We start from the raw sequence: 24052 nt of genomic DNA, 5'->3' as shown, positions 1-24052 counted from the left end.
TTTTTTATTTTTATTTTGTATAGCGTATGGTCATTTAATTTAAGTAGGTGTTTGTATTTAGTTAGTTCATAGGGTTAGTGCGTATATCTTTTAGTTTCATATAAAATTCATTTTGGTTTTGAATTTTTTATTTTCATTTTATTTTCTGTTTTCAATTTAATTTGAGATTCGATTTTATTTTGTATTTGACTTTATATTTTTTTATTTGATTTCGATTTTTCTTATTATTATTATTTTTTTTTTTGGTCTTTGATTTTATTATGATTAAAAAAACAACAACAACAACAACAAACAAACATTTAAAATTTAAAATTCTTAAAAATTTAAAAAGAATATAAAGTTTCTAAAAAATCCTAAAAAATTTAAAAATCCCTTAATAAATCCTAAAAAATTTTAAATTCTAAAATCTAAAAAACATTTAATAAATATAAAATCTAAAAACATTATTATCTAAAAAAAAAAAAAATTATTCATTTTAAAACAAATTAAAAAAACAAAAAAATATATAAAGTTTTAAAAAATATTTTTTTTTTTAAATTCATAACATTTTTGAGAAAACCTAAAAATCCTAAACATTAAAAAAAATCTATATTATTATTATTATTTTACTAAGGAAAATGAAATAAATTAAGGGGTTTTCGCTTAAACATTAAAAATTTTAATATGGCCTATGGCCCATTAAAAATTTTGATTTTTGACCTGTTGATTTGTTTTACTTCATTAATGTTTATTGCCTAGTTTTAAATTCCTTGGTGTTTCTGATGTTAAACACTAAATCTTAAATTCTCATATAGTCTAGTGCGATAAATGTTTTAAGTTATATTGGCGATAGGAGAAAATTAATTAATTCTAGATCTTGAGCAGTTAATGAAAATCATTTAAAATCTAGAATATTTTGCATGATACAGTGTTGGGCATTTATATGGATTATTGTTACTTTTCGTCACATATTGAAAATCGTTCTAGATAGCTTGTTTTATTGATGGTTAATTCAAATATTGAAGGCACTGGTCTACAATTGTTTCTATCTCGTGGGTGTCTTGTTTATGTTGGCATTTAATATATCAATCTGATTTAATCATTTAAATTCATCAAGTTGTCCATCATTAAAATCTCCTAAAGCCCGTGATCCACAAGCTTTCTCATCCATTTACCTCAGGAACTACCCCCCTTGACTTGCCTAGGAGAGAGTTTAAACGGAGTAAGGATTAAGAGTGACATCCCTTACTCTGAGCGTTGTCGCGCTGCCTAGACACTCTGTGCGACAACAGTCCCTTTTGGCTCTGCATGGCTCCCTCTGGCTCTACGTGGCTCCCTCTGGCTCAGCGGCTGCCTCTCTCTGATTCTACATTGGTCTCTCGGCACTATCTCTGCCTCTTTGTCCAGTACTCACTGCCCCTCGCTGCAAACTGATCACTGATTCGACTTTTCTTAGCAATCCCCGCTCTAGAACATCGAATGACTAATCACTCTAGTGTGTTCCCCAACTGACCCTCAAGCCTCCTCTTATAATTATCCTGTTGATCCTTCAACAGCCGAGATTACATCTCTAATCAACGGCTAAGATTAGATTTGGCTTGATCCATGTCATTTAGAACCTTCTAGCCCAGTTTTATATTAATACCCATTTATATTTTATTTTTTCCTAAGTTTAGACTTAGGAACTCCATTAAAAATATTAATTATTTTAATATCTCCTTAACCAGGTAGAATCTGCACAAACCATTTCTGGGTCTTGGAGATCTCATGTGCTTTCGCCTCTCCACCAATTTTAATGGCTAGAGCACATCTGATGATACTTCAAATCAACATCGAATACCTCTAAGGGGTGTGTATTCCCTTGGAGTGGCCCCCACTCTCCACTTCCCATCGAATTTCTTGGCTTTTCTAATGTTTGGGGGTGGCACCTTTATAAATTTTCCTTTTTCACTCACTTTTCCTAAGTTTATATGCCAAATATTTATTAACTACCAAAAATTGCAAATTTGAGAATTCCCTTAACAAAATTATTAATTGGGGACATTACAATCCTCCTCACCAAAAATTGCTTGTCTCCAAGCAATGCCTGAACAAGCACCCCCTCTATTAGCTTACCCAAGTGGCTACTGCAAACGATACCAAGGTCCCAAAAGTGTCACTGAGTCATCCCTATCCCCAACATTATAATATCATGAAGGAGTCCCCCGATACTAGTACCCCAAGCCGTGATGGTCAACATGAAGCACCCATTGCTCCACTCACTATCCAACCTAGTATAGGCACTTGAAGCCCTCTGCATACCATCAATAAAAAAATCAACATGATCATATAAAGCCTTGTTTGTCTCCCCTTGCAGATGCTCTGTTGACTCATCCATATCATGTACTCGAAGGGTGGACACCCGAAGATACAATCCAACTCCTGTGGAAATAAATCCTTGCCTGCAAGAGCTTCCCCTAAACTCCCCTTGTTTGTCATCCCTCCATGCTGATGAAGTCCCCCATGCCAATAAAGAATCACTAAAATCCAATGGAAGGTTAGAATGATCTCCCCCTGTCAAACCCAACTCACCCCTAAAGGTAGTTGAACTGTCAAGTACTGTGATGCTAGGGTCCCAAGCCCATCGCAGGAAGAAACTGTCTTGTAGACCCTGCGACACTCTAGTCATGACTAACTGTCTAACATGCTCGTACCAAAGCCTCATCTCCTGCAACTCTCGACCATAATATATGTGATGATCGAAGCTATGCCCAACCTGCCAAGGGGACTCAGCAATGCCGCGCCTATCACTCCATGGTTGACCCCAATCTTAAAAAAACACCTTCCTTGCCATATGATGACAATCTCGATGATCCCCCATGTGTTAACCTAATAATGAACCGAATCACTGGCTATCCCAAGCGTACTCACTAAGTAATGGAGTGTCCCCCACATCAACTGGATCCTTGGTTCCCATAACCATACTAGAGGTCCACAACTCCCACACCTCATGGGTTTCCACTGCATAGCACTACGACCTACTAGAGCCCATCTGGTCCTCATCTCTGACCCCTGTATGTATACCATAGGTGGACCCCAAGTATCACGAATCTGTCCCAAGCATGCCAATCTACCATGCTCCTACCAGACCATGCAGTGAAATCCACTATCCCAACTCCTGATGATACACTTGGACACTGCTCAGAGTCTAGGTACCCTCCTATAGACGAAGTCTACCATCCACTGTCCCTCAGGCTCCTGTAATGCCTGAGTGCATCATACAGCTCCCTCGCAATCAACTCCCCAAGTGTGAGCTCAGAGATGAATGGTATACCACCCCTATAGAAGATCACCTCATCTCCTATCCCGTGGCTGCCAACTCGTGTACCAACCCTGCTCCTCCATCGGGGAATCCGTATCGTGCCCCTGATGCATTGAATCCCATAGAGTCATCTCAAGCAAGTCTCCCAAGTCCTGTTATCCACAATGTAGGCCTCGATAGGACACAACAAGGCTCTCCTCAACTGCTTGCGATGCCAATGAGTGAGAGATGCGTGGGTTCCGATGGGTATGATCAGGAACCCGTGTGTACACTCTCGGCCCGTCCCGTGACCGATCTGCTCTCCCAATCTGGGTATGTCCATCCCAATGGCATGCCTAACATCCTCGTCAAGAAATCTCTCTGCTAGTATCACTCCCTCAGTCTGCAGTGCAGCCCCACACACTATTGCATATAACCAAGTATCCTCATGTCTCCTGGCATACAACTGCACCCAGTCACACATCTTTGTGCACCACCAAACCCTGCTACATGTTGTTGCATCATCCCGGATCAACTGGTATCCCTCCTGTATCGATGTGTCCATCACTCTATGAGGTAATGTACTATGATGTGAACCGCTCCTTCGACAACCTGGTGCGACACTACACACCACTATGCACCCCCGCACACCTTCGTGCTCCACTCCATACCATTGTGCACCACTGCATGCCCCTATATACCCCTGGGTACCATGGTCTAAAGCTATGTTTGTAAGTATCAGCTCGTATCCTGTCAGTACCAAGGTGAGGAATTGAGATGGAGGGCTCCTGGGGTTGATGGATCTCTAGACAATAGGGTCGTAGATGTTGCTCCCATATCTGTCACCCATAGGGTCGAAGATGTTAGCTCCCCTATCTTGGTCTATGCAGAGTATACCCCAGTTGGCATCATACCCACAAGCTGGGCTTGTTGGGAATACCACTCCCCGTCTGGCCAACGGGTTGAGAGAGTGCTTGAAGGTGTACAACCCAAGCTAACTATGATGTAGGTGTTCTACCACATGACTCTTGAGGGTCATTGTTGGGAAGGTCAGTGGGCAATAGGATGGGTTGAGATGTGCTCCCCTATGTGGTAACTCCTATTGTTCATTATGGGATAGAAGATGTTTTGCTCCCCAATGAGATTCTGAGTTGAGATGTGCTCCCTGATGTAGTTTCAGGTTGAGATGTGCTCTCCGACATTATAGAGGGTGGTAGCTAATGCTCCCCAATGATTCTTCTTCTTTAGATTCGAGAATGTTTCAACAGATAAAGTTGAGCAGATATGGGACATGATATGACAACAGGATACACATGATTATTACATGATGCAGTTGGAATTTCTCCCTAGCTAAGAGGGAATGTTAATTTGGCAGCTCAGTGACAAATTCCAACCATGGAACTAGATTCCTCTTTTCAAGAGGACCAATTTTGACTATTGAAGCACTCGATTTGGCCAAGGGAAAGTGTATTTTATGAAGAAAAGCCCACGTGCACAAAAGGACAGGTCAGCCCTAACAGGGAAATGAACACCCTTGGAAGCCTATAAATTTAAGTGAGCTCAAGCTCATTTGGACATCGTCATCACATGTCATTTCTTCTTCCTTTTGGAGTTTCGTTCTATCTGAAATCTAAGGTTGAATAGAAGTGCAAGGGTTGAATAGGAACTGCGAAGGATGAACAGGGATTGCGAAGATTGAATAGGACTGCGAGGGTTGAACAGGAACTGCGAAGGTTGAACAGGAACTGTGCGAGTATCTTTGATTGCATTATCTTGACTATTGGCACATATTTTGGATATTGGTTGGTAGATTTGTTGAACAAGTCAAAACTTTGACTTTGATTATTATTTATGGATTTGGGCTCATTGTACTCTCTGCTAAACATTTTATGACAATCTAATAGAAGAATAATTTCAAAGGGTTTTCACCATAGTGGGTTTTTCCCTCGTTTTTGACCAAATCTGGTGTCTCTTGTTGATGTGTTGAATGTTTTCTTTGTCATGTATTTATTGTTCTATCTTCAATTATTGATGATGATTGGAAATATTAATTATTATTGATGAAAGATTGTTAATTGAATAACTGAATTGGCCTAAAGTAATTGAAACAACATAGAGTAGTGTGAAAATTAACATTAACCAGGTTCTTAGGGTTAAGGAGATCTAAGACTAGAGATACTTGTTGATATATTTTTCTACAACAATCAGGGATTCAAATGCATACCAAATGAATAATCAGGAAAGAAACTCAATTAACATGGTCCAATGCTACAAATGTGTGATTGATAATCAAGGACTAATGTTGGTATTGTTCCAACTACCTTAGGGTGAAATAAAATCAAAATTTATCATACATTACAATCTAAATTTTGCATTGACAATATTTAAACAAGAATTGTATCAAAAAGGAATAAATGCTTACATGCATTTTATAGTTTATAGCACTCTTGACAAACTTATATTGAATTAGAATACCTCATTCGTTTAATATAACCATATAGGGGAGTTAGTTCTCCTTTATGAGCTATACAAGCCTTTCTTATTGGAGGCAATAAATCTTCAGGACCTTTAGAAGAAGCCATGCTACCAAGAAACTGGGAAAGAACATCACCAAAATGCTTGGTTGCCTGCATCAAAATTTAGCAATTATATTAGTAACAGTCATACATAGGAACACATCATTAATGAGACCAAATTTAACACAAATATCACTTCTAGTTGAACTATCTTATCACACCTCTTTTGCAACCTCTGTAGGAAGATTGTCAACTGCTAGAAATATAACTCCCTCCCCATTCATATCTTCATGATAAGAACCAGTTAAAGGATCATATCTGCAATACATATTCTATCATGTCAAAAGCATAAAATAAATTTCGAGAATAATGAACAAAAGATATACACAATTTTACAAAACACATCACACTCTGCTCACTATCTTAGAAGAAATTCAACAGTTAAAGCTTTCTTTTGACTTTGTTTCCTGCAGCCATATATAGAGGGAGCAGAACACAGATGCAGACCACCTGTCTACGGAGAATGCTCAACAGGTTTTGGGGACATGGCAGATCAGTGAACACATAGATGGAGCAGTACAGTGATATCAACATCAGTCTTTCATGGAAATTTAATTTGATGCATCAGTTTTATATATTGTATAGGGATCTCATGGGCAGTGATATATACACTTATAGGATATATGTCTATTTTTTGTTTTATATTTGAGTAGTATGTTAAAACTACCCTCGACATCTAGATACTCCAGACAGGTTTTCTTTTGATCATGATCAGAACTCTTTTTGATTATGGGCTGGCTGTATATTTTGTATCAAGCCTGATTTTGTTTTTCGCTCATGCTGGATGGATGGCAGAATGCTTATGCATGTACTTATTTAGCATTTTATATCTTAATAAAAGGTTACGATTTTTCTGCAGAAAAAAAGAATAAAACAACTCCACAAAACACTTACTTGATGCTCAAAGATATATAACACCAAGCAAAAGGAGAAGTTCAAAAGGGAGATCAGCAGAGATATACCAGTTATGTTTTTCTTTGGAAAATGTGTCTTATATTTTTTAGGTTCGTTGTATACCAAATTATGTACAATACATTAAAAAGATGAATTTGTGACAAGGAATTAATTACATGTGAAATGAATGGCTCAATATATTTTTCCAGACATCAAGGATGCCTAAATAGAAGCTCTGTTATAATGAGCATTTTTACCACTCAAACTAGCATGGGTCCTAGGAGGGGATCCTATAGAGCAACTACTAGGGCAAGGAGCAACAATGGAGCAATAGCCACTATCACCTCAGCTAAGGCTCCCTGCTCGTTAAGGACTTCCACCGATGGGAAGAGTCCCAGTACGAGAGGAATCACAAGAATAAATGGATCAATGATAAGATATGGGGTGATTCCTAAAGCCTATTCACAAAAGAGGCTAAAGTAATTGGCTTGCTGCTTTGAAAACAAGGTGGTAGGCTCTTTAGGAAGGGTTAAGAGGATTCTTGGGTCTAGGTTTGGAGGATATGCCTTAACAAGAAGGTTCCTAGACTCAAGGATCCCAATGAAGGAATGGCTTCCAAGTAACTCTTGTGGAACTTGAGTTGTAGATTTGTGGGACCATAAAGAAGCCAAGTGGACCCAAACTAGGTTAAGAGTATGGAGTTGATCACTCAAGGAGGGGCTTGACGTAATTAAGGAAGAGAATAGGATCAAAGAACTAATTTTCTTTTGAAATTTGAATGCAATGATCCAAATGAGGACACTAACCCAAATCAGCCTAGGGATAGAAATGATCCTCGAGCTAGGGCTTGTAATATCTCGGGATTCTACCATCGGATTGTGCTCAAATTTGGAGGACCCCTTGAGAAGACCCCAACGCATTTGTGGACCAATTTTCAAGGTGTCTATTTGGCTTGGTGCCCTAGGAGACCCTCTAGGATCAGGCCTAGAATTTGGAAAAGTGAAGAAAAGAGAGGTAGATTTGACTACCAACCGGATACAAGGATCAGTGCCTTATTGCTTGGGCTTAATGAAATCAAGAGACACATATATCGAAAAATTTCGTGAGCTAAGGAGCCCTAATTGATCTTTGCTAGCTCTCCAAGGGCAGCAATTTGGTCAATACAGATTTATACTTCAAATTTGCCAAGAGATGAAGTTTCGAGGTCTTTCAACCTAAGAGGTGCCTCTAGGAACATTCACCCAATCCCTCAAAGAAAACGCATGAATTAAATCACTTATTCAAGGTCCCAGAAGAATTTCGCATTACACTAACCCATACAAGAATAATGATAACAATATACATGCATTTGACAAGTAAGATAACAAGAATAGCTTCAAAAATTCGACTTACATGAGAGAGAGAATATATCCATTCATCCACTTTGCATTAGAAAGAAGCTCCAAAGACAATAGCGAAAATCCAAACATCATAGTGCATCAAAAAACTCCAAAAAGTTATCCCAACAAATAGTGCAAAAATCTCTCAAGAGATACTAATCCAATCCAAATGATGATGAGAAAAATGAATCATCCTCTCATATACTTATACAAATCAATAGGGGATTTGAATAGCCTAATTTGTCTTAATTAGCCCCAAATAATCAAATAATGTGCAATAATAACATTCCTTGGTGACAAGCCCCCTAGGATAGCTCAATAACATAAAAAGAAGCCTCTCAAGAGGGTAGAATGAACAACATAATGAGTCGTTGGCCACTGAGAAGGCCTAATGGAATCCAAAATGTGCCATGGTGAGAGAATGGACTCCAAACAAAATGGACAAGGGGTTGGTCCCTTGTTTTCCAAGCAAGTCACATGTGGTGCTCCCAAGTGGGTGTGGGGGAACAATGACATCCTCATGGGTCTCCAAGTGGATCGATGATGCTTGTAAACCATCTGTAAGGTCTACGATGATGACATAATCCCTCCCTTTGTCTCTTGTAGTGAGACACATCCTCATTTAGACCCTAGAACATCTGCCATGTGTATGGTGCAAGTGTGGAGCCAGTTGAGCATGGTGAACCAAGTGAATCATCCTCATCCAAAAAGGTGGAACACGAGCAATCACTGAATGGTGTTGGGGATCCATGAAGTACTCTCTACTATGATGGAGGCCCATGGCTCTCAACACTCACCCTACAAGTGCCCATGTGGCCCTCTGGAGGGCTTGGACCCCCCCGTATAGGGAGACCAATTCCCATATTGAGACTCGTTTGTAATCTTGCATAAGATCCAATGCATCTCCTTTCCCTCCAATACAACAAATCATTAGAACAATAAAGTAAAAGAGCTTACAAATCATGGAATCAATGGGGTACTTCATGGTGGCATGCCCTTCCATACTGGGCTTTGGCATGTACAAGTGTCTCCAAGCTCAATAAGGGGCTAACCAAGGACCATGTTGACCACTACGTATCAACGACCCATAGTAGTACACCCCCATTTTTTCGCAAAAGGGATAGCGCCTGATCGATGTGGTCGTGTCGTCTAGCTATCATCAGCAGCTTGATCAACATCTTATAATGTAAACCCATTCTGCATATGTAGATCCGTGTCGTGTATCTAATTTCCTAGGTAAACCTACTTTTCTGATGATGATCTACATCCCAGAATTTTTTTTTGTCTCACCGGTCCATTCTCGGATGGTCGGCAGAGTTTTCCTTCAGCCTTACCCCAAAGCCAGAATGGACTTTGTCACTGGGAACTTAGGGGATTCCTAGTGTTCTAGATCAAGTCTATGTAAAAGTGATTTGGGAATAATCCTAGCTATTTGGTTAGGTTATTTTATTACAAATTGCTTGGTCTACTGAATTATAGTTGTATCGCAGAAATGGGTAGTCTGTGAAGGTCCTTTTGAGATGGGTTTTCCCCCTTGTGATGTAAAAGATGTGAAAATCATGATGTAAAGTGTCTTGAGGGTTGGAAAAATAATTTATCCCCTCATAGTTTAATTAATTAAATTTTCTGGCCAAAATTAATTAAAATCCTAAGCGAGAAATTTAATTAATTCTATGCCCTAGGTAAATGCAAAATTCTTCGGTCCTTAAAAAATAAATTTTAAGAGGTCCAAGGACTAAAATAAATTAATTATTTTGCTAAATTTTAAGCTTTTGGTCCCTAGGGTTAAGTCAAAGTCAAAATTTTGAGGAAATTAATTCAAAAATTAAATTTTTGAATTAATTAAAATGCATTTAATTGAAAAATTCGAATTTCCTCAATAATTTAAAATTTCGATGGATGAGATTAAAAGAAATATTAATCCTCATCAATGGTCAAGATTGCTTTGATGAAGATCACTCGAACTAATCGTTGGAGAATTTATCTTTAAATAAGAGGTCATTTGCCAGGCAATGGATCTAATCTTTTGATCATGTGCTAAGTGAAAATCTTTCTTGTAATATTTTTATGAGCAATAAAGAAAGACTTTGGGGTTAATTTCTGTTGGTGTTAACTCTTCGTGGAAACATTGTAAGATGTGTCATTTTCATGCATATATTTCTTTTTAGCCATTGATGATAGCTTTTTTTGAAGAGTGATTTGAGTACAAGTATCTTGCTCAGTCACTGAGATTTGAATGATAATTTAAGTTTTGAATATAATAGCAGGTATCTCTATTTATCTGAATTTTATTATTGTTTTTTCGCTCATTGTTGATGTTGAATTGAATTTTGCAGGAAAGTATTGATTTTTAGATCATCAGGCGTTCGAGGAAGTTCGCGGTTGAACCAACCAACTCTCGATCCATGTTTTCTGAAGAGCCCAGCTTCAATTTGATCCCGGGCTTATCATAAGATATTTATATGGGTGATGCATGAAGGGTTTTGACATCAGCACCTCCTTTAAAATTCAAAAAAATTAAAAAAAAATTGTGCTAAATCGATAGATCTAGCTGTTGAGAGCCTCAGATTATCAAATATGGGAGCGGAGTTGGACTCACACTCCCTAAATCTGCTATATCTGCCATTCATGTACATAGATTTGTAATTATTTTTGGTTTCCTGACTTGGGTTTTTCTAGGTTTCTGTATATATCGTTTGGGTGTTTTATTGTTGTCTTGCAGCTACAGATCTGAAGCAGAAAACTGTGCAAAGTCCATATCTAGGCCCAAGAGGGTAAGATATGGATCTCTAGGGTTCATTAAAATCATTTTCCAGGGATATTATTCGGACATTTTGCAGTGTAGGGTTTAAATTTATTTATTTATTTATTTATTTATTTTATTTTTTTCTGATCTGAAATTTTCATGAGGGTTTCATTAACAAATTTGAAGCAATTGGATTCGACATTTTAATTAAAATTTTCAGAAAATTTAAGGGGTTTCTGGGCCATCTGTCTGATGCCTGGGTTTTCAGTTTCTCTGCTGCCTAAGGTCGTTTTTTCTAGCAAAAATTTCAATTTGTTCATGATGTCTGCATCTTGGGGTTTTCTGGAAATTTCAGATCCTTCCTCCTGCATGCATTTCTCCAAACCCTTGCTGCCAAAACATCGAAATCAGCTCTAGATCCGCACATCTGCATCCATTTCCATCAGCCTGCAAACCTATCTTCGTAACCCTCATTTGACCTTCTTAGCCTGCGATTTCTCTTCCCCTCATTCCGCTGCTCACTTATGTCCATCTCTCCCACCCTTCGCAAGGTTCCTTTCTGCTGCCATCGCTCCTCACTTTGCTCAACCTTTCCACGCACATTGCTATCATTTACAAGTCTTCTTCCCCTCTCTTCATCGCTCCAAAGCCTGCAGTCATTAAGGCACATTTCGATTTTTTTATTTTGTTTATATTGGTGGGTTTAGATAAAATAGCTTAGGTTTAGTTTCATTTAGTTTTGGTTTCTTTAAATAGGTAGCGTTAAACCCTTCTTCTTTTTTTTATTTAGTGTGTTTTGTTTTGATTTAACAAAAAAAAAAAAATCAAAGTTTGATTTTGGTTTTGTTTCTTTGTTTTATTTTGATTTTTTATCTTGACTTTTTCTTTTTTTTCTTTGTTTTGATTTTCTTACCTTTTATCTTTGATTTATGATTTCAATTTTTATTTTTTTTTCAATTAAAAATTTCATTAAAAATCATAAAATCTAAAAAACATTTCAAAAAAAAATTAAAATCTAAGAATTTTAAAGTTTTTGGTGACCTAAGAATTACTAAAGAACTAAAGTAAATTAAAGGAATTGTGCTTAAACATAAAAAAAAAAAAAAAAAAAAAACAAACAAAATAATAATAATAATGTGGCCTACGGCCCATTAAAAATTAGATTCATTAACCCTTTGATTTATTCATCTTTCACATTAAAGCGTTCCCTAAGGAATAATTAAAATGCTAACTTAAAATTCCTTGGTGTTTCTGATGTTAAATGCTAAATCTTAAATTTTCATGATTCTTCTATGGTCAAAGTGCAATAAATGTTTTAATTTATATTGGCGATACGAGAAAGTTAATTAATTCTAGATCCGGGCCATTAATTGAAAATTATTCTAAATCTAGAATCTCTTGCATGATATGGTTCTAGGTGTTTATATTGATTATTCATGATTGTCATTATTCGTCACATATTGGAAAATTGTTCTCGATAACTTGTTTTATTTAATCGATGGTTAATTCAAATATCAAAGGCACTGGTTTATAATTGTTTCTATCTTGTGGTTATGTCTTGGTTACATTAGCGTTTAATCTATTCATCTGAGTTAATCAATGATCCAGGTGGATCTTCAGACACAATGGCATGGAAACGCTCGAAAATCAAAGTGTTGGGAATGATGTCGACATAGGACCAGAGCATAGATCTCGTCTTCCTAATTGTGAAGGTGTGAACAATTTGTCAATTCGAGTCCGGATGATGAAGTTATCGCGAAAAGTGTTTGTCTTCGTTCCTTTGAAAAAAAAGGCTTTTCTCATAAAAATGGCTTTAAGCCTTTAAAAGGCAAAATCACATCGGAAGAAGAGAAAAGGGCGGACTTAAGGCTGGTCTTTTAGAACCCCCGATTAGCGATCTCCAATTAATCGGGATCGGGGGCAAGCTATTGGCGATATCGAGGATTTTGAATCAACAACATGTGATATTGCGATCGCCGATATCGGCGTCGACGATCAAAACGATCGGCGATCGGCGTCAGCAATCAGCGTCGGAGGATGCCGAAGGAAGGACCCCGAGCTGAAGCGATAGCGATAAGCGATAAGGTGCGGACCCGATGGGCATTATAGGTCCAATTTATAAAATTTGAAATCCGAACTTTCGGATTTTTCATTGTTTCTCAATGTTTTACGGGTTTTTGTAATATCGTTTTAAAACAATAATAAGGCTATTTTCTTAAGATTGTTGCACCCGCCGATTGTTCTAGGCAAACGGCTTCTATTCTTAAGAAACAGACCCCCGATTCTTAAGCGGCCCTGTTCCAAACACGTTATAAAACACAATGGGTGACAGAGAGCTAAGGGGGGAGAAGGGAGAGAGAGCCTGCATGCCAGAGAGTGCCCAAGAGCCCGAAAGCTTGTGCTAGAGTGCCGAGAGCATGGATGGAGAGAGCCGAGAGTGGCGAAAGGCTGCATAACAGAGGGCGAGAGCGGTGTAACAGAGAGCCCAAAAGGCTGCGTGGAGAGAGGCTCAAGAGCCTGAATACGCAGAGAAGCATGAAGCCAGAGTAGCGTTTCAAATCCACAGAGCCGCAGATCTACAGAGAAGCATGAAAGTCAGAGAGCGTTTGAAGTTCTTACAAATCGCAGAGCTGCAGTGACATAAGCCAGAGCGCTACAGAGCCAGATAGCCAGCGAGCTACAGAGCCAAGAGTCCAGAACAGTTATGCTTCTTTTGATCGGTTCTTCTTCTCTGATCGATTCTTCTCCTTGTGATCGATTCTTCTTCGTGTGATCAGCTCATCTTTTGATCAATTCTTCTTGATTGATTCTTCTTTTGATCGATTCTTCTTTTGGATCGATTCTTCTTGCAATCGATGCTATGAAATCGATATTCAACAAGCTTCAACCATTTATTGAACAGCTATGTGTCAGATGTCCACTTCCTTGTGCAAGCAGCCATCTTCATGATGATCGGTGCCCTGAGAGCAATGGTCCGAGCAGCTTCAAGCGTGTGACATCTTCTTCAGATGGCCCGTGGTGTGAGGTATATGGTCATTGTCCATGTACTTCTTTTTTTACATTATGCTGCATGGGTCCTTGATTGATATTGATGCAGGATCTTCTTTATTACATGTCGTCATGATTCCTTGCTGATTTGATGTGGAATCTTCTATATGATGTACTTGTTGTCATAACTCTTCATGTTATGCTTTGAGATCCCTTATTGTATGTCGCTGGGATACTCTTGTTTATTACATGTTGTCATGCATGTGTTTGCTTTGACATCCCTTTTGTGCCATGTTGGAAGGATGCGCACCATGCTTGTTTTTATATCATACTAATAGGAGTTTTGATTGAGAGTTCTAGTTGTGGAACATCTCTTCGAGCCACTCCTACGTGAGGGCATTCTTCCTTGTATGATCGAGACATCACCTCTTGTGTACATCTTTATTGACAACACATAATGCAGTGGCCTACACCATCTTGACACAGGGCCCAGAGACGTGGTCCCTTCTGGACAAACTCCGTTATCAATGCTTATGTTTTCATGTGTTGATGATTGTCATGTTCCTCTTATTTACAACATGCAAATATATTTATTATTGTTTTTTTAAAAGCAATTTTAACACATCACGAAAGTAAAAGGTCTTGGAAGGGTCCTTCTTCACACCCGGACCTGGATCAAGTGGTATCAGAGCAGTCTTTGCATTGATGTGAATTGCAGTGTGAACAATGGAATGTGCAATGACAGAGGATGAAAGAGCAATGTACGAGACCATGCTTAACATTTCCAAGAAAGTGGAAATTATGTATAAAACTCTACAGAAAGAAACAGAGGAAAAGGAGCGATTACAGCTTCAGTTGAAAGCCACAGAAGAGGCCATGGAAGAACTGAAGCAAAACAAACATAATCTTCAAACATAGAATGATGAATTGAAGATGCGTCTACATGAAGAAAAAAAGGAGAAGCAGAATTTTCTACTACAGCTGCAAGCAAATGACGAGGCCTTGGAAAAGTTGCAGCGAGACTCGTGAGGTAAAAAGTAGTTCTCCATCTTCATGTATGTTTCCTGATGATGATTTCACTGTGTTTGAAAATCATACCACAGGAATTGGCTCCAAATCGCTGAAGAGAATGGGATATGAAAAAAAAGGCTTGGGTGTTAATGGCCAAGGCATTGTCAATCCCATCAAAGTAGAGGAATTACCCCGTCAGACAGGACTTGGGTATGTCAGGAAAGAAGTTGGGGAATGCGATCCACCAACAACAAATGATGAGCAGCCCTCATCAGTTCTTCCCAAATCGAAAGAGAAGGTAAAAGATGTTGATTTGCTTTCGATTTCATCTTCTCATAGTATGATGTTCGTTGGAGATTTGGAGATCCCCATTACAGGGACAAACATGACGCTCCTTACAAAGACGAGGCACGAGGAGAAAGAACTTGGTGCTAACAACCAAGGCATCACTCAACCTTTGGAGGTTGTGCATGACCATCGATTTGTAGGATCGAGATACACTAAAGGAGAGTGCTCAAAGGTGTCAGAGTCATCTGAGACATCGTCGAGGAAAGAGAATGATGGGAAAACATCCGCATCATCCCATGGCATTTTCCATCGCAGGGAGAGAGCTGAAGCAAGCTCTCATCGCCATACTGACATCAGAGACAACAAAGGAAGGTATAATCACTTTCGATCTTCGAATGTTCATTTTGATTATGATCATGTTGTTAACGATAAACGAAGATTAAGGAATCGGAAAACATGCACCTTTTGTGGTTTACCTAACCATACCTTTTCCAAGAGTTGGAAAAGAAGGGCAACACTCATGAGGCATGAAAAACCCTCTCGACAACATGAAAAGAAACAGGTTAAGCAGGTATGGAGGAAGAAAGCCTACTATAGTCATTGCGACAGAAATGGCCATCAAAGAGCCACTTGTTGGGATCTCCATCCAGAGTCACGCCTTAAAGACAAAGCGTCGGTGTGTGAACAAGGAAGAGTAGTTATTTGAGAAGCAAAACCACCTCAAGGAGGTGACCCATTCACAAAGATAAGTGAGAAATGGTTTCTAGACATGTTGTCGTTTCATGGTCATTCTTTTGTAAATCACTTGTTGCATTTTAAAATGTAAACGTGATGATGTGTTTCCATCACATAGTCAGCAACAATGATGTCTGGTCATGTTTTGAGTCGTATTTTGAGTTGCATGTTGAAACTCTGAAAGTGATGTTATGTTTCCATCACGTGTCGAAACAATAATGTTTGGCCTTATGAATGTAAATCATGTGTTGCAGTGATGATGAGTTTTCCATCACTTTTTGAAGCAACCATGATGAGTTGGCCTTGTTGTCATATCTAGAGTATTACGTCCATCTTATTGTAAACTTGACCACCGAGTATGAGTTATAAACTCGTGGCAAGTATGGGACGTTTGGGTCTTTAGTTGGTCATGTCATTCAAAACATGTAATTTGCGAAAACCATGTACTACAGGTTGCAGAAGTAGCAGGTGTCGGTTCGTCGCTTAAGGCTCCAAAGAACAAAGGTGAAGGAGATGGAAGCGAAACCTTTTCAGGACATTTGTGATGCAGACAGGGTACCGAGAAAGATGCAGATTACCTTTTATGCTTTTGGAGGACCAAAAGCTCCTCAGTGGGGAGGATTGATCCAGGTTGATCTTCAGACACCATGGCATGGAAACGCTTGAAAATCAAAGTGTTGGGAATGATGTCAACACAAGACCAGAGCATAGATCTCGTCTTCCTGATCGTGGAGGTGCGAACGATTCATCAATCTGAGTCTGGATGATGAAGTTATCGCGAAAAGTGTTTTCCTTAGTTCCTTTGAAAAAAAGGCTTTTCTCATAAAAAATGGCTTTAAGCCTTTAAAAGGCGAAATCGCATCGGAAGAAAAGAAAAGGGCGGACTTAAGGCTGGTCTTTTAGAACCCCCAATCAGCGACCTCCGATTAATCAGGATCGGGGGCAGGCTATCGGCAATATCGAGGCTTTTGAATCAGCGACATGCGATATTGCGATCACCGATATCAGTGTCGGCGATCGGCAATCAGCATCAGCGACCGGCGTCGACGGATGCCGAATGAAGGACCCTGGGCCGAAAAGATAGCAATAAGCAATGAGGCACGGACCCGATGGGCATTATAGGTCCGATTTTATTAAATTTGAAATCCGAACTTTCGGATTTTTCAATGTTTCTCAGTGTTTTACGGGTTTTTGTAATATCGTTTTAAAACGATAATAAGGCTATTTTCTTAAGGTTGTTGCGCCCACCAATTGTTCTAGGCAAACGGCTTCTATTCTTAAGAAACAGACCTCTGATTCTTAAGCGGCCCTGTCCCAAATGCGTTATAAAACACAATGGGTGACAGACAGCCGAGGGGGGAGAAGGGAGAGAGAGCCTGCATGCCAAAGAGTTCCCGAGAGCCCGAAAGCCTGTGCTAGAGCACTAAGAGCATGGATGGACAGAGTCGAGAGCGGTGAAAGGCTACATAACAAAGGGCGAGAGCGGTGTAACAGAAAGCCCAACAGGCTACGTGGAGAGACTGTGTGGAGAGAGGCCCGAGAGCCTGAGTACGCAGAGAAGCATGAAGCTAGAGCAGCGTTTCAAATCCACAGAGCCGCAGAGCTATAGAGAAGCATGAAAGTCAGAGAGCGTTTGAAGTTCTTACAGATCGCAGAACTGCAGTGACATAAGCCAGAGCGCTACAAAGCCAGATAGCCAGCGAGCTACAGAGCCAAGAGTCCAGAGCAGTTATGCTTCTTTTGATCGATTCTTCTCCTTGTGATCGATTCTTCTTCATGTGATTAGCTCATCTTTTGATCAATTCTTCTTGATTGATTCTTCTTTTGATCGATTCTTCTTTCGGATCGATTCTTCTTGCAATCGATGCTGTGAAATCGATATTCAACAAGCTTCAACCATTTATTGAATAGTTATGTGTCAGATGTCCACTTCCTTGTGCAAGCAGCCATCTTCATTATGATCGATGCCTTGAGAGCAATGGTGCGAGCAACTTTAGCCATGTGACATCTTCTTCTTCAGATGGCCCGTGATGTGAGGTATATGGTCATTGTCCATGTACTTCTTCTTTTACATTATGTTGCATGGATCCTTGATTGATATTGATGCAGGATCTTCTTTATTACATGTTGTCATGATCCTTGTTGATTTGATGAGGAATCTTCTATATGATGTACTTGTTGTCATAACTCTTCATGTTATGCTTTGAGATCCCTTATTGTATGTCATTGGGATACTATTGTTTATTACATGTCGTCATGCATGTGTTTGCTTTGACATCCCTTTTGTGCCATGTTGTCGGGATGCGCACCATGCTTGTTTTTATATCATACTGATAGGAGTTTTGACTAAGAGTTCTAGTTTTGGAACATCTCTTCGAACCACTCCTGCATGAGGGCATTCTTCTTTGTATGATCGAGACATCACCTCTTGTGTACATCATCTTTATTGACAACACATAATGCAGCGGCCTACACCATCTTGACATAGGGCCCGGAGACGTAGTCCCTCCTAGACGAACTCCATTATCAACGCTTATGTTTTCATGTGTTGATCATTGTCATGTTCCTCTTCTTTATAGCATGTAGATATATTTATTACTGTTCTTTTAAAAGCAATTTTAACACATCACAAAAGTAAAAGGTCCTGGAAGGGTCCTTCTTCACACCCGGACCGAGATCAATCAAGATTCATTTAAATTCACCAAGTTGTCCAGCATTAAAATCTCTTAGAGCCTGTGTTTCACAGGGTACTCCCATCCATTCATCTTAGGGACTACACCCTTTGACTTGCCTAGGAGAGAGTCTAAACGGAGTGAGTAAGGATCAAGAGTGACAGGCCTTACTCTGAGCGTTGTCGCGGTGCCTAGACACTTTGTGCAACAACATTTTCTGGCGTCGTTGTCGTGGACCGATTTATTGGGCCTTGGCTCTACGACATTCATCTTTCATCTTTCTCATCTCTCAATTGAGCCGGCAAAGCCAACACTTCTTGGCATTGCCACCAGGGACAGTGTTTTTTATGTCCTTGATTTCTTTGACATCGTTTTAATCATCTCATCTTTTCTGCCATTCATTAACCTATCAAACGGCACAACATTTCCTAGTGTCATTTGATCTTTTCATCACCTTGCCTTTCGTCATCTCATTAATCGTTTCATCTGCACCTTTAGCACCTGGACATATCGGTTCGTTTCTTGTTTGGGTGGCGACTCCACTTATTCATCCATTATTTCTCAAACAAGAAACCCTCCCTTATATCCAGTTGTTTGCCTTTTGGATCTTAGAGCTAGATTCATGTTCAAGTGGTGACTCCACTTCTTTCATTTCTTACAAGAATTTCTAATAGAAGCTCGCTTCTTGTTGATCTCTTGATTTTCTTGAGCAGGAGTCTCTCTCTAGCACCCATTTGGTCCCTCCTTATCCCTTCAAGTAAGTCATCATGGATGATTCGTTTACCCCGTGTCATTTTACTGGTTTTCTCCATGATGTACCGAAAGAGGCCATTCATAAATTGCCTCTATTCTCGCGTGGTGATTTAGTCGTTTATATAAAGCATCTATGCAGGGTTGCTCATACAATAATCAAATATTGTAGTTCTCCCTAGTATAAACATAACGATGTCAAAATGCGTCTATTTGCCTTTTCTTTAGAGGGTGATGCTTTGAATTGGTTTAATAATTGTCTTGAAGATTCATTCGCTTCTTTACAAGACATTGTCAATGCTTTTACAGATAGATATGGTGATCAAGGTAGCTCGCCTTGTGCCCCTAACATTATGGGATAGAATGAGAGTGATCTTGTAAAGGATCCATCTGTCAGTAAAAGATTTCAAGACAATTATCCATATCAGAACGTGCCATCCACTTGTACCGTTGCAAGTCAAATTCATGACACTGGAAAAGCAAGAACAAGTTATCAAATCAGTGTCGACATTGAAAGGGAAAATGATAAGCAAATTATAGAAGAACTAAAGAAGTTGGTTAAAGACATGCAGTTCAGTCAAACGCGGCTGGTAAAAAATATGGAGCTTAATCAAGAAAAATTTGTAACTGATTACGTCAAGGATATGAGAACTTTGCACACCCACCTGGAAAAATGTGATGAGGAGATGGAAATCATGAAAATTAAACACTCTGATCACGTAACTGACATGCAGAGTCAGCATGCTAAGGAAATGGAAACCATGAAAGCTAATCATGACAGGGAAATTAATTCTATGCAAAGCAAGTTATTAGTCCTAGAGGAAAAGATGACGATCATGGAATTCAATCATTCAAATCATGTGACTGCCATGGAAACAAGTTATCAAGAAGAAATAAGTTCGATTCAGAACAAATTGTCAACTATGGATGAAGAAATGACCATCATGAGATTCGATTATAATAATCAGTTAGCTACCATGCAAGCAAATCATAAGAAAGAGATAAACTATATGCAAAACTGTTTCATGGGCATGAAAGCAAAGAACGATAAAATTATAAAGGACATGGAAGTTGGTCAAATATTTCTTCATAGATTATTGGCCATAGAAGAAAAGTAGGTACCATGTGTTATAAATACAAACGGAATACATATCATCGAAAACAGATTAAAAATAATGGAGGTTAATCATTCTAATCAGATGTCCATTATTCACAAACAAATAATGGCTACGCAAGTTAATCATGTCACTCTGCAAGAAAGATTCATGAAAACTGAACTCAATCAAGTGAAGTTAATAGTAAGACATGCCAGAGAAATGGGTTCACTACATAAGAGGCTGGAAGAGAGGAAATCACAGGTCCCCGTCTTATTGCGAATATCCCGAGAAAGAGGCTAACTCCATTAACGAAGATTTAACTAAGAATGACACGATCAAAGAAGAAATTAGAAAAGGTCAAGTTATTACTCATGACACCTGTGCGACTAATCCATCATTCTTGATAGAGCAGATCCAAAATGAAGAAAGATATGTCATGCATATCTTACATACTTCATCTGAGAATTTTGAAGCAGAATGTTCCACATCATCAGTGATACAACCTGCCACAAAGAAAAAGCGCAAGAGAAAGAGAATGAGAAAGCAATTTGATGCATCAGATGGCTGCGAGCAGCTTGATTTTCGGATAGGAAGAAGTCCTACCGTGTGTAGGATTGGACATGGCACATCTGAGAAACAACCAACAGATTTGCCTGAAAGCAGGCAAATGCTCAGTATGCACTATATTGAATGCATTTGATGCCATGGGGCATCCTTTGTATTGTATTTCTAACCCTACACCTTGTCATTTCAGCATTTCATTTTTGTTTTAGGATTAGATTTATTTTTCATGTTATAGTTAATAAATGAAGAGCTTATATCTTTCTTGTGCTTAATGTTATATGATGATTTTTTGGATGGACGCTACTTATGTTAAATTGTGTGTTGCATGGATGCAAATTCTGGATTCTCACATTCCTCTAGTGCAGCAACGTGTCCCCAAGTAGAGCCAGATGTTGACCACTACGTGTCAACGACCCATAGCAGTACACCCCCTTTTTTCGCAAAAGGGATAGCGCCTGATCGATGTGTTCGTGCCATCCAGCTATCATCATCAGCTTGATCATCATCTTATAATGTAAACCCATTCTGCATATGTATAATGTAAATAATCTCAACAAATCCATGTCATGTATCTAATTGCCTAGGTAAACCTACTTTTCTGGTGATGATCTACATTCCAGGAGGTTTTTTGTTACCGATCCATTCTTGGATGGTCGGCAGAGTTTTCCTTCAACCTTACCCCAAAGGCGGAATGGACTTTGTCTCTGGGAACTTAGGGGAGTCCTAGTGTTCTGAATCGAGTCTATGTAAAAGTGATTTGGGAATAATCCTAACTATTTGGTTAGGTTATTTTATTACAAATTGTTTGGTCTGCTGGATTATAGTTGTGTCACAGAAATGGATAGTCTGTGAGGGTCCTTTTCAGATGGGTTTTCCCCCTTGTGATGTAAAAGATGTGAAAATCATGATGTAAAGTGTCTTGAGGGTTGGAAAAATAATTTATCCCCGCATAAGTTAATTAATTAAATTTTTTGGCCAGAATTAATTAAAGTCCTAAGCCAGAAATTTAATTAATTCTAGGTCCTAGGTAAATTTAAATTTTCCGAAGGCAAAATCCGTCGGTCTTTAAAAATTAAATTTTAAGAGGTCCGGGGACTAAGGTAAATTAATTATTTTGCTAAATTTTAATCCTTTGGTCACTGGGGTTAAGTCAAAGTCAAAATTTTGAGGAAATTAATTCAAAATTTTAATTTTTGAATTAATTAAAATGCATTTAATTGGAAAATTCGACTTTCCTCAATGATTTAAAATTTCGATGGATGAGATTAAAAGAAATTTTAATCCTCATCAATGGTCGAGATTGCTTTGACGAGGATCACTCGAACTAGCCGTTGGAGGATTTATCTTTAAATAGGAGGTCATTTGTCAGTCAATGGATCCGATCTTTTGATCGTGTGCTAAGCAAAAAGCTCTCTTGTAATCTTTTTATGAGCAATAAAAAAAGACTTTGGGATTAATTCCTGTTGGTGTTACTCTTCATAGAAACACTGTAAGATGTGTCATTTTCATGCATGGAGTAGCCATAGGTCTACAATCCTATATCCTGAATCTCTTCAACATCTCTCTAGAATATCTCTCTTGTCCAAGGAATATCTCACCCTTCTGCTGCCAAGCTTCCAACCCCAGGAAATAATGCATCTATTCTAAATCCTTCATGTCAAATTCTATGGCTAGGTTCTTCTTGCAATCTTTGATGAGCCTGGATGATCCTGACAGAAAAAGATCATCCACATATAACACTAGGATTAGAGGCTCATTCTCTAGGACAAGATAGTAGAGATTAAGGTCTGCGTCACTCTTGACGAACTCCATCTTCTGCAACTAGCCATCAATTCGACCGTACCATGCTGTAGGTGCCTGTTCAAGCCCATACAAGGCTTTCTTTAATTTGCATATATGATATTTCTTCTCATGTGTCTCAAAATCCTCTGGTTGTTCAATGCATACTTCCTCTTCTATTACCCCATTCAAGAATGTCGTCTTGATATCCATCTGGTGAATCTCCCACCCCATCTGTGCTGCAAGAGATATCACGATTCTAATAAAGTATACCTGGCTACTGGGGCGAAGGTTTCTTCGTAGTTTATCCATTCCTTCTGAGCATACCCCTTAGCCACAAACTTGGCTTTGTATTTCTCCACACTGTTGTCTGCAGCATATTTGACCTTGTAGATCCATCTCGAACCTACCACTGACCTGTTATGAGGCCTAAGTACCACTTCCCAGACATCATTGACCATTATAGAATTGTATTCCTCCACCATAGCATCTACCCATACTTGATGCTGAACAACCTCCTCAAAACTAGAAGGTTCCCCAACCTAAGCCACTAAGGTCTGGTATCTGTCTAGATGTCTTCGCTCCCTTTTATTATTCCTGGGTGAACCAATGAAGTCCTTTGCATCCCGTAGAATCTGTTGGAGTTCCCAGCTTGTTCTTCCACTGGTAGTGGGCACATCTATCAGCTCTTCCTCTTCCTGAGATTCCTCCTGTTCTGAAGCTTTGTCTTCAAGAGAATTTTTGGTACTAGTTTCTACTAGTCAAAGTGGTTGGACCAACGGATCGTCTTTTGACTGCTCCTCGGAAGGCATTTCTCAAGATTTCCTGAAAGCTCTGTCCTCCATGAACTTTACATCCCGTCGAACTACTACCTTCCTACTCCCTAGAAGATAGACTCTATATGCCTTAGCATTCTCACTATATCCCACAAGATATCCTTTCTCAACAGTTTGATCTAATTTCTCTCTTTTCTTCGGGTAAATGGCAATACGCTAAACTCCCAAACATCCTGAAATGACTAACTTCAGATGTCTTCCTAGTGAAGACCCTTTTCGAAGTGATTTTTCCCAAGGCCCTGTGTGGAGTCCTATTCTGGACATAAACTGTCATGCTACATGCTTCTGCCCACAAGAATTTGGGCATATCCTAATCATATAGCATTGCCCTAGCTGCTTCCACAATAGTCTTGTTTCTCCTTTCCGCTACCCCATTCTGCTCCAGATTGTAGGGAGTTGTCCACTCTCTTTTGATTCCTTCCTTAGCGCAAAAACCGGTGAAGTCCTTGTCAATATACTCTCCACCATTGTCTAAATC

The 24052-nt window shown here is 39.1% G+C and overlaps 1 protein-coding gene across 1 annotated transcript in view; it reads right to left on the bottom strand.

Annotated features, from left to right (window-relative positions):
• Nucleotides 1-24052, bottom strand: part of LOC149175031 (lysine-ketoglutarate reductase/saccharopine dehydrogenase bifunctional enzyme) — a 573325-nt gene that overhangs the window by 368914 nt on the left and 180359 nt on the right. Inside the window, exons 10-11 of the mRNA XM_089419501.1 lie at nucleotides 5997-6093; nucleotides 5735-5886 (exon numbers count right to left, since the gene is read on the bottom strand). Of these exons, the coding sequence (XP_089275627.1) occupies nucleotides 5735-5886; nucleotides 5997-6093 (249 nt within the window). The remainder of the gene's footprint in view (nucleotides 1-5734; nucleotides 5887-5996; nucleotides 6094-24052) is intronic.

Source organism: Pinus tabuliformis, chromosome 4_1, assembly GCF_031772625.1.
Source record: "Pinus tabuliformis cultivar Carrire ecotype Pingquan chromosome 4_1, CPIR1, whole genome shotgun sequence".
In the NCBI taxonomy this organism is placed as follows: Eukaryota; Viridiplantae; Streptophyta; class Pinopsida; order Pinales; family Pinaceae; genus Pinus; species Pinus tabuliformis.
Note: the sequence above shows the minus strand (reverse complement) of the source record. Positions and strands in the feature narration are given on the sequence as shown.